Here is an 11877-nt window from a genome sequence, read left to right as displayed (position 1 = left end):
GCTGTTTTAAGTACCTCAGAGGGCGAGGCCGGCCTGTCGCGGTTCGCTTCCTCCCGCTAACGCGTTGGCGGGGGCAGGACGCCGGGCGTTGGTCGGTGTCCGCTCCCCGGGACCTCGGGCCCCGAGAGGCACGTTCGTGTGGTCGCTGTCTATGTTTCCAGCCTGTTCCGTGCGGGAGGCCCGGCCAGCGAAGCCTGTGCACTGGGAAATGGCCCCCGGGGAGGCCCGCTGGGCAGCGCGAGGCGGGGCGCCATTCCCTCGCCGTGGGCGGGGGCGCGGCGGGTCGCACTCGGCAAAGTTCGCCCCGTGGGTGCCGAGCGTCTCCTTCTGACCTACTTAGAGCTCCTTGGTGGCCCAGTGCGTCTTGTGTTGCGATGTCTTCTGCTGTTAGTGACGTCATTGTGGGGGAAGGAGCGCTCTTGCCGTTTGTGCAGTGAGCGGAGTCGTTTTTGGAAGTGGGGAGAAGTCGGGTGTGGATGGCATCCTCTTGGGAGGGTAGAGACGGCCCCGCTGTCGCTCGCCGCAGACCCGAGCCTGTGCTGCCGCGGGCAGGGCGCTGTGCCGAACTAGGTGGATTCAGAGCTAGAAGACCCTGCCCTCTGTGGAAAGAGTGTTGTTAGAGTCCCTCCCCCGCCCCCATGTGGTGGGCGGGTGTTTATTAAAGTCCTTGGTGGCCTCCCTCATTACCTTTCAGTGGTGTGGCCGCTCCAAAGTCTTCAGCGAGGCGGACAGGACCCAGCCTGTCTTTCCAGCCTGTGTAGGAAGAGCATAAGGCTGGGATGGTGCCGAAGCCGCCTTTGGGAAGCACATATTGTAACTTAGTTTTAGGCCATCTTGATTATCCATCTCAGAGAGTTTGGGTCGGTGTGCACAGGATAATGGGGAATTTAAAGTTTCTACTCATCTTACCCTTGCCCATGCCTGCACTTAAGTTTTAGTCATTCGTAGGTACTTAGAGTTCCAAACCATCTCCATGTTCTGTCCTGAAATGCAACACTTCTTTAAAATGCCAATTGCTCCTTTAAGATTGAACTCACGGCTGGCGCCGCGGCTCAATAGGCTAATCCTTCACCTTGCTGCGCCGGCACATCGGGTTCTAGTCCCGGTCGGGGCACCGGATTCTGTCCCGGTTGCCCCTCTTCCAGGCCAGCGCTCTGCTATGGCCAGGGAGTGCAGTGGAGGATGGCCCAATTCCTTGGGCCCTGCACCCTATGGGAGACCAGGAGAAGCACCTGGCTCCCGGCTTCGGATCACCGCGGTGTGCCGGTGGAAGCGCACCGGCAGCAGCGGCCATTGGAGGGTGAACCAACGGCAAAGGAAGACCTTTCTCTCTGTCTCTCTCTCACTGTCCACTCTGCCTGTCAAAAAAAAAAAAAAAAAAAAAAAAAAAAAAAAAAAAAAAAAAAAAGAAAAGATTGAACTCACATTGTAATTCCTTATAAAGTTCATTTTTAGTTAGTGGAAAAGAACTACAGGGAGATCTTCAAATGGTTGTTCTTTAAAGCAATTGCTCAATAAATTGTTAAATAATGTACTTGATTATTTATGTTCTGTTTTCCTTAATGTAGGGCATTTGACGCTGTCCAACTTTTTATAAAGCTGCTTCAGTCATCCTAGTTTTACAGGTAGAGAAAGAGGTTCAGAGGAACAGGATGTGTATCCTTACCATGATCTTGCAGTAATTTAGTGCTATAACTTTTTTATAACATTGCATTGTGTCTGGTGAATGTTTGATAATTGTTATTCACATTCTACCTGTCATGTGTGTGTTTATTTAAGAAACTTTCCCTAAATCTAGAAACTTCTATAAAAACTCAAGGGGGGAATCATGTAGTCCTTACTTATGAGTGAATGCTATAAATAATTTACTTTCTAACATTTTTCATGGTTAGCAGTGACATTATCAAGCGTTCTAAGAAAATTGTTGCCATAATTTTTCTTTCATTTTTAGGAAGAAATTTGTATTTCCAGTTGAATTTCAGAATGGCATCCATTTCAGGTTAGTGGAAATAATTATATGTTTTACTTCATTCTGTTCTATTTCCAATTGAAAGATCTTTAAAATATTTGCTTTTAAAATTCTGATTACAGAAATTATTTTTTCTACTTTTTATTGTAGAATATATGTAACAAAACTTACTACTAAAATAGCTGTTGATAAGTGAACAATTGATTGGGTTGAAGTGTATTTACACTTGTGCAACATAACCACTATCTCTCTCCAGGATGTTTTTTTCATTTCAAACTGAAGTTTTGTGAAAATTAAACTGTAGCTTTCTTTTATGCCCCTCCCCATCCACTTGGTAACTACTATTCTACTTTATGTTTTCATGAATTTGGCTAATTTAAGTACCTCATACAAGTAGAATCATACTCTATTTGTCCTTTTGTGGCTGGCTGACTTCATGTAGTGTCATGTCTTCAAGATTCATCTATTCTGTAACATGTATCAGAATTTCTTTTTAAGCTATTAATATTTCATCTTGTTTATCCAATCATTTGTTGATGGATATTTGGATTTTTTTCCCTCCTTTTGACTTTTGTGAATAATGTGAACATTGGTGGACCAATATTTCCGTCCCTGCTTTCTTATCTTTTGGGCATATTCCTAGGAGCGAAATTGCTATATCATGTGTAATTCTATGTTTAATGTTTTGAGGACCTACCAGACTGTTTTCTGCAGTGACATTATTTATTTATTTTTAGTGTTGAACTTTTAGGCTGTCTTCATTTAAAGAATATAAATAATGCTGTATTGAACATCATTGAATCTAAATCTTTGTGTGTTTCTCTATTTTCATTAAATAACTTCCTAGAAGTGGAGTTATTTGAAGTTGTTTTCAAGTATTTTTTTTTTTTTTTTGACAGGCAAAGTTAGACAGTCAGAGAGAGACAGACAGAGAGAAAGGTCTTTCTTCCATTTGTTCACCCCCCAAATAGCCGCTATGGCCGGTGTACTGCACCGATCCGAAGCCAAGAGCCAGGTACTTCCTCCTGGTCTCCCATGCGGGTGCAGGGCCCAAGCACTTGGGCCATCCTCCACTGCCTTCCCGGGCCACAGCAGAGAGCTGGCCTGGAAGAGGAGCAACCGGGACAAGAACCTGGCGCCCCAACTGGAACTAGAACCCCGGGTACCGGTGCTGCAGGTGGAGGATTAGCCTAGTGAGTGGCGGCGCCGGCCTCAAGTATGTTTTAAACATCCTTTATTCTACCATTCTCAGGCAACTACTTTTAGCATTTTGCTGCATTTCTACCCCTTGTTTGTTTTTAATCATTCTGTAATGTGTTTGCTAATGAAAGCTCAAGATGTATTTGGTTAAGAGGTAGTTGACAGGATGAGAAACTTGTAGTATGAATATTTTCAGTTATTTATGGGATGTAGTGAACACATCCTTTGCCACATACTACCTGTACCATATGGTAGAAAGATTGAATTTTTTACAGACTTGAAAGAAATGTCTTCTTAAATACACTCTCCCCCTCACCAAACAGATGCATACAGAACTTTACAAGTTGTTTTAATATAAATTTGAATACAAAGTGACAAACCCTTTTGGCTTTGTCTCATGATTCATAGGCTGAGGGTCTGTAATAAAATGGTAGCAATAAGTTATCTTAAATGTTGACCCTAGTATTTTTTTTTTAAGATTTTTAAATTTATTTTTTTATGTTTTAAAGATTTTATTATTTATTGAAAGGCATAGTGTTATGGAGAAGCAAAGGCAGAGAGAGGTCTTCCATCTGTGGTTTACTCCCCTAAATGGCTGCAGTGGCTGGAGCTAGGTGGATCTGAAGCCAGGAGTCTGAGCTTCTTCCTGGTCTCCTATGTGGGTACAGGGGCCCAAGCACTTGGGCCATCTTTTACTGCTTTCCCAGGCAATAGCAGAGACCTGGATTGGAAGTAGAGTAGCCAGGATTTAAAAACGTGGCCATATGGGACGTCACCCCTGCAGGTGGTGGCTTTACCTGCTATGCCACAGTGTTGGCCCCAACCCAAGTATTCTTTATTTCACAATGGACTGATGGTCTGAGAGATGTTACTAAATCTAGTCTCCATTTAGTATGGTGATTTTTAGATTACATATATTATTTACTTAATAAGTTTTTTTTTTTTTTTGACAGGCAGAGTTAGACAGTGAGAGAGAGAGAGAGAGAGAGACAGAGAAAGGTCTTCCTTCCATTGGTTCACTCCCCAGTGACAGCTGCAGCCGGCGTACCGTGCTGATCTGAAGCCAGGAGCCAGGTGCTTCTCCTGGTCTCCCATGCGGGTACAGGGCCCAAGCACTTGGGCCATCCTCCACTGCCTTCCCGGGCCATAGCAGAGAGCTGGACTGGAAGAGGAGCAACTGGGACAGAATCTGGTGCCCTGACCGGGACTAGAACTCGGTGTGCCAGTGCTGCAGGTGGAAGATTAGCCTATTGAGCCACGGCGCCTACCACTTAATAAGATTTTAATCTTTGTCAGTGGGATTTGATTTTATTTTGATAAGATTTATTTATTTTGATAAGCAGAGCAACAGAGAGAAGGAGAGGCAAGACAGAAACAGAGCTCTTTCATCCCTTAGTCCACTCCCCAAATGGCTGCAGCAGCCAGGACTAGGGTAGGTCAAAGTCAGGAGCCTGGAACTCCCTTCTGGGTTTGCTGATGGGTGACAGAGGTCCAGGGAGTTGGGCCTTCCCCTGCCGCTTTCCCAGGCATGTTAGGAAGTAGTTGGGCCAGGGTGAAGCAATTGAGACTTTCATATGGGATGGTATCTTTGCAAGCAATGGCTTAGCTTCTGTAGCACAATCCCAGCCCTAGAATATTGTTTTGAAATAACCGAATAATGAAATCAATACATTGTCCTTAAGAGATTATTACTTCAAATAATTATTCAAGTAAATTACCTTTTCTGTTATTCTACCCGCTTGCTGAACTGTATTTTCAATAGCACCTTTTCGAAATTGCCTTTGGTTTGTTGCTTTGGATTTGCTGGCTTCCATGGTGGCAGATCATTTTCATTGTTAATTTCAATTTGGGATATTGCTGGGAAAATGTGCTGTTTCTGAAGAATGGTTGCTGTTTCTGAAGAATGTGTCGTTTGTAAGCTTAGGAATGCTTGACTGTAGTCCTCACACAATTCAGTATCCTTGTGAGCAAATTAGCTGTAATAAGCCCTGTGTATTCCCTCCCTATTATGAATTGGTGAAATCATTCACTTGACTTTGCATTCTTACCTCCTATTTTATAGGCTATTGTTAGATGGTATAATTTTGATCAAAAATGTTAAGTTACCCTGATTTATTACAAGTAATTGTACTTTCTTATATTCTTAGTCCATCAGGACTTTGTCTAAGGTATGATGATTTTAACTTTGGAGCATGGTTTGACATTAACATCTGTATCCAGCCCTGATCCTACTCTGATCTTCTGAGATAGGGAGAATATGTGTGGGGCCTGATATTCTGTGATGGGGAGAATATGTGTGGGACCTGCTTTACTTCTATTTTCCAAATCTCTGGCAAAGTTCTCTTTTACAGCCTGAACCTAGATTTAGGCAGGAAGGGAAAGATTCTAGGAAATGTAGATCTTGCCTAGTCAAATATGTCACGATCAAAATCACCAGATGTCACCCCTGTCTACTTACCATCGAGTAAATATGTGAGAACTTTCATATAAAAGCAGAGAAGTGAGAACTCCCAAGTAGAAGTTGATGATGTAACAGCCAAGTATATACTGACCCTCTCTCCTAAAAAAACATGTAAATGCTTTTAATTCATCTTTGGGTGATGTTTATTCCTATTTTTATTGGATCATACCTCTTTGATAATGTGGAATATAAATCCTGGCATATGAAGTTAACTACTGTGAAAACATTTTATGTTAGATGTTTGGGGAATAAGAGGGGGACTGAACAAAACGAAAAGGAAGAAAAAAAAAACCCAAACTTGGTTTATAATTAAAGATATAAAAATAAGGAAGAAAGGCTTATAACTATTATGGTTCTTGTTTCTCAACTGGCCATGTGATCATAGGAGTTTTATTACTATCTCTTCAAGTACCCATTTTTTTTTTTTTTCAGATTTTTTTAAAAAATTTATTTATTTACTTGAAAGTCAGAGTTAAACACAGAGATAGAGAGGCAGAGAGAGAGAGAGAGAGAGAGGTCTTCCATCCGATTGTTTACTCCCAAATTGGCTGCAACGGCCAGAACTGTGCCCATCCGAAGCCAGGAGCCAGGAGCCAGGAGCTTCTTCCGGGCTTCCCATGTGGGTGCAGGGGCCCAAGGACTTGGGCCATCTTCTACTGCTTTCCCAGGCCATAGCAGAGAGCTGGATTGGAAGTGGAGCAGCTGGGATTAGAACCGGCGCCCATGTGGGATGCCGGTGCTTCAGGCCAGGGCGTTAACCCACTGTGCCACAGTGCCGGGATCTCAGATTTTTTTTTTTTTATTTACTTGTGAGGTACAGTTAGAGATAGTGAGAGGGAGAGACAGAAAGGACTTTGTTCCACTAGTTCACTCCCCAAATAACCATAATAGCTGGAGCTGAGCCAATCCGAAGCCAGAGCTGGGAGCTTCTTCTGGGTCTTCCACATGGGTGCAGGGGCCCAAGGACTTGGGCCATTTTCCAGTGATTTCCCCGGGCCATGGGAGAGAGCTGGGTCGGAAGAGGATCAGGCAGGACTAGAATCAGTGCCCGGAGGATTAACCTACTGCACCACAGTGCTGCCCTTCCCCCCCCCCCCCCCCTTTTAAGTACCCATTTGATATCCTTTTGCTCTCAGCAAATACTGAGTCTCTGTGAGAATCAAAAGGAGGATAATAGTTACCTGTGGACGATGACATAGTTTTTGCTCCACAGTCCTGATGATCTGGGTTCTGACTCATCTGCATGCCGGAAAGTGCCTAATAGCACCCCTAGTGATCGTAAACTTAAAAGTACTGTCAAGTCTGTTGGGCCATAATGGCTCCATGGTGAAAGAAGATTGTGGGGCAGCATTACCTCTTATATAGGGCTCTACTTAAAACAGACAGCTTTTTTGGCCACTTTTTAGTACGTAAGGCCTCCTAATCAAAATAGTCCCTCTGTCTGCCTCTCTGGTAATAGGGTCTAGATGTAGAAACCTGTCTTTTACCCTGGGTGGGCCAGCCATGCTTTATACCCTTTGTCTCCTAGAAATTTCATCAAGATGACAGGCCTTCAGATTTGGGTGGAGTGGCGGGGGGAGACTTACTTTTCATTGTAAGGATTTCTTTATTTGAAGGCAGAGAGATCCTTCTATCTGCTGGTTCACTCCTCAAATGGCTGCAACAGCTGGCACTGGGCCAAGCTGAAACAGGAGCTAGGAACTCCATCTGTGTCTCCCACATAGTTGGCAGGAACTCCAGTCCTTGAGCCATCATTTGCTACTTCTTAGGTACATTAGCGGGGAGCTGTATTGGAAGTAGAATAGCTAGGACTCTAATGGGGTATGAGATGCTGGCGTCGCAAGCAACTGTTCAACCCATGTTGCTGCAGCACTGACCCCTGTTTTCCACTTTTTTTTTTTATCCCCCTAAAGAAATCTTATATAAGGAATACAAACTTCATGCATTTCATAAATACAACTAGGAATTTAGTGATTCTTCCCACCATGTCTTGCCCTCCCACTCACTCTCCCACCCCTCCTCCTCTTCCCTCTCTCATTCTCAATCTCATTCTCCACTGAGATCCATTTTCAGTTAACTTTATACACAGAAGACCACCAGCTCTATACTAAGTAAAGAGTTCTTCAACAATTTGCACCAAAAAAACCCAAAAAACAAAAAAACAAACCTGTTCCTCAACAGTTGCAACAAGGGCTGTTCACAGTCATTGCATCTTGAAGTTAATTTCATTTTTTTTTTTTTTTGAGAAACTTAATTAACTTCAAAGAAGCACGCAAGGTGATACATCTTTTGCCAGCAGTTAGACATACTATAACTTAGAAGACATAATAATATCCTCCTTTTAATATATTAAAAGAAAATAAATCCTTGAGAGCAACTTGATCATTAATTAAGGAAGCACCTAAGAAAACAAGCAATGGAGTTGGACACTTAGGCATAATTAAAACTTATGAAACATAAGATTTATTTGCACTTAATACACTATATGAAATAAATCTTTGAGAACAGTTTTACTGTTAACTCTCATACAATTCTTTGAGGACGTAATACAACTCTTTGAGGACAGAGGTCCTGCATGGAAAGTTAGTGCACAGTGACTCCTATTGTTAATTTAACAATTAACACTCTTACGTATGACATCAGTGATCACCTGAGACTCTTGACATTAGCTGCCTAGGCTGTGGAAGCCTTTTTTTTTTTTTTTTTTAGTTTTTAAAAATTTATATAAATGGAACCAATTTCATGTATCTCATACAAGTTTTAAGAACATAGTGACACTTCCCACCCCATCTTCCCTCCCTCCTACACTCCCACCCCTCCTCCTACTTCCTTTCTTATTTTTCTTTTAATTTTTGTGATTATACTTTTTGGGAATAAGTTTTATCATTAATTGAAGAAGCACCCTCGGAATTAAGCAATGGAGTTGGGCACACAGGCATATCTGAAACTTATGAGACATAGGAATAGAATATATTGCAATTAATACACTTAAACAAAATGTATCTTTGAGAACAAGTATTTACTATTAACTCTAATAATGCAACTCTTTGAGGCCAGAGATCCTGCATGGGAAGTTAGTGCACAGTGACTACTGTGATCAGTGATCACCCCAGACTCTTGGCATGAGCTACCTAGACTCTGGAAGCCTTTTGAATTCACAGACCCCCTTCTTCAGTATTTAGACAAGGCCATGAGCAAAATGGAAGTTCTTTCCTCCCTTCAGAGAAAAGTACCTTCTTTGATGACCACTTCTTTTATTTTTTAAAATTTATTTGTTTATTTATTTGATGACCACTTCTTTGCACTGGGATCTCACCCATAGAGGTCCTTCATGTAGGACTTTTTTTTCCCACTGTGTCTTGGCTTTCCATGTCTGAAATGCTCTTGTAGACTTTTCAGCCAGCCAAGAATGCCTTATGGGGTAATTCTGAGGAGAGTGCTACTTTAAATGATCGTCTTTATATGAGTAGGCTGTGTGGACTGCTTCCCATGAGGAATGTTCATGCCTTTTTAATTCTATTAGTATTACCAAACAATCCTATTTATATACTCAGTTTAACACTTAATACTACCTCTGTGATCACTTTGATACTTTATCCTATCCCTATGATCATTTTAATACTTCAAATGCTTCCCTTCCCACCTTGTGGGGATTTGGCATCCCATAGCAATTTTTAAACTACCCTTAGAAGTAGGTCTGTAGGAATGTATGTAGAACGATATAGCTTTACAGTTACAAGCATCATACATTTCATAATTATAATTTCAGGAACATGGTGATTCTTCACACTGTTCCTGCTTTCTCAGCCCCTCTCCCACTTGCTTTGTCCTCCTTCAGTTATTCCCACTCTTATTTTTTCTAAGATCTATTTTCAATTAACTTTATACATATATGATTAACTCTGTGATAAGTAAAGAGTTCAACAAATAGTAGGAAAAAAAAAACAGGAAAAAAAAATAAACTGTTCCCCAGTAGTCAAGACAAGGGCTGTTCAAAGTCATTGCTTCTCAAAGTATCAATTTCACTTCTACAGATTGCCTTTCAGGTGCTCTATTAGTTATTACAGGTCAGGGAGAACATATGGTATTTATGCTTATTTCACTAAGTATCATGTTTCCTAGTTTTGTCCATTTTGTTGCAAATAACTAGTTTTTTTTTTTTTATTGCTACGCAGTATTCCATTGTGTACATATCTCATAATTTCTTTATCCAGTCTTCAGATGACAGGCATTTGGATTGATTACCTCAGGTATTGTGAATAGAGCTACAGCAAACATGGGGGTACAGATAATTCTTTCGTATGCTGATTTCATTTCCCCTGGGTAAATCCCCAAGAGTAGGATGGCTGGGTCTTATGGAAGGTCTATATTCAGATTTCTTTTTTTTTTTTTTTAAAGATTTATTTATTTATTTGAAAGTCAGAGTTACACAGAAAGAGGAGAGGCAGAGAGAGAGAGAGAGATCTTCCATCCGATGGTTCACTCCACAGATGGCCGCAATGGCTGGAGCTGTGCTGTTCCGAAGCCAAGAGCTTCTTCCATGTCTCCCATGTGGGTGCAGAGGCCCAAGGAGTTGAGCCATCTTCTACTGCTTTCCCGTGCCATAGCAGAGAGCTGGATAGGAAGTGGAGCAGCCGGTTCTCGAACCAGCGCCCATATGGGATGCCGGCACTTCAAGCCAGGGCATTAACCCACTGCGCCACCGCGCCGGCCCCTATATTCAGATTTCTGAGGTGTCTCTGTATTGTCTTCCATAGTGGCTTTGCCAGTTTCCATGCCCACCAACAGTGGGTTTAGGGTACCCTTTGCTATTGGTTGCCTTTTCTACTTTGCTGAATGTTTCTTTTGTAGTACAGAAGCTTCTCAATTTGATATAATCCCATTTGTCATTTTTGGCTTTGATTGCCTGTGCCTCTGGGGTCTTTTCCAAGAACTCTGTGCCTGTGTAAGTGTCTTGCAGGGTTTTCCCAATGTTTTCTAATTATTTGATGGTATTGGGCCATAGATTTAGGTCTTTAATCCATGTTGAGTGGATTTTTCTGTAAGGTATAAGGTAAGGGTTTTGCTTCATACCTCTGCATGTGGATATCCGGTTTTCCCAGCACCTTGTGTTGAAGAGACTGTCCTTGCCCCAGGAGCTGATTTTAGTTCCCTTGTCAAAGATAAGTTGGTTGTAGATGCTTGGGTTTTTTTCTTGAGTTTCTATTCTGCTCCATTGGTCTGTCCATCTGTTTCTGTACCAGTACCATGTTGTTTTGATTAATACAGCTCTGTACGATGTCTTGAAATCTGGTATTGTGATACCACTGGCTTTGTTTTTGTTGTATAAGATTGCTTTAGCTATTTGGGGTCTCCTGTGTTTTCATATGAATTTCAGCACTATTTTTTCTGTATCTGAGAAGAATGTCCTTGGTATTTTGATTGGTATCACATTGAATCTTTAGATGGCTTTTGCTAGCATGGACATTTTGATGATATTGATTCTTCCAATTCATGAACATGGGAGATATTCTCATTTTTTGTATTTCTTCTATTTCTTTCTTTAATGTTTTGTAGTTTTCATCATAGGCATCATTGATATCTCCTTGGTTAAATTTATTCCATAGTATTTGATTCTTTCTTGGAGCTTTTGTGAATGGGATTGATCTTAGAAGTTCTTTCTCAGCCATGGCATTTTCTGTGTATACAAAGGCTGTTGATTTTTGTGTGTTGTTTTTATATCTGGTTACTTTACCAAGCTCTTCTATGAGTTCCACTCATCCCTTAGTGGAATCTTTTGGATCTCCTATATATTGGATCATGTCATCTGCAAATAGGGATAGTTTGACTTTCTTATTCCTAATTTCTATCCCTTTGATTTCTTTTTCTTGCCTAATTGCTCTGGCTAAAACTTCCAGGACTGTATTGAATAGTATTGGTGAGAGTGGGCAACCTTGACTGGTTCCAGATCTCAGTGGAAATGCTTCCAACTTTCACCCATTCAATAGGTCAGTGGCTGTGGGTTTGTCATAAATTGCCTTGATTGTATTGAGAAATGTGTTCCTTCTATACCCAATTTACTTAGAGTTTTCATCATGAAAGTGTGTTACATTTTATGAAATGCTTTCTCTACATCCATCCCATTCTTTTTTTTTTTTTTTGATAGGCAGAGTTAGACAGTGAGAGGAAGGTCTTCCTTTTTCCATTGGTTCACCCACCAAGTGGCCACTACGGCCAGCGTGTTGTGGCCAGCGCACTGCGCTGATCC

At 41.6% G+C, this 11877-nt stretch overlaps 1 protein-coding gene across 2 annotated transcripts in view; it reads left to right on the top strand.

Annotated features, from left to right (window-relative positions):
* Positions 1-1951: 1951 nt before the first annotated feature.
* RECQL (RecQ like helicase) overlaps positions 1952-11877 on the top strand; it is a 49150-nt gene continuing 39224 nt past the window's right edge. For both annotated transcript variants that reach the window (XM_062194908.1, XM_062194909.1), the window contains exon 1: positions 1952-1999. In XM_062194908.1, coding sequence (XP_062050892.1) covers positions 1984-1999 — 16 coding nt within the window. In that variant the 5' untranslated portion in view covers positions 1952-1983. The remainder of the gene's footprint in view (positions 2000-11877) is intronic.

This window comes from Lepus europaeus, chromosome 6, assembly GCF_033115175.1.
Source record: "Lepus europaeus isolate LE1 chromosome 6, mLepTim1.pri, whole genome shotgun sequence".
NCBI lineage: Eukaryota > Metazoa > Chordata > Mammalia > Lagomorpha > Leporidae > Lepus > Lepus europaeus.
Note: the sequence above shows the minus strand (reverse complement) of the source record. Positions and strands in the feature narration are given on the sequence as shown.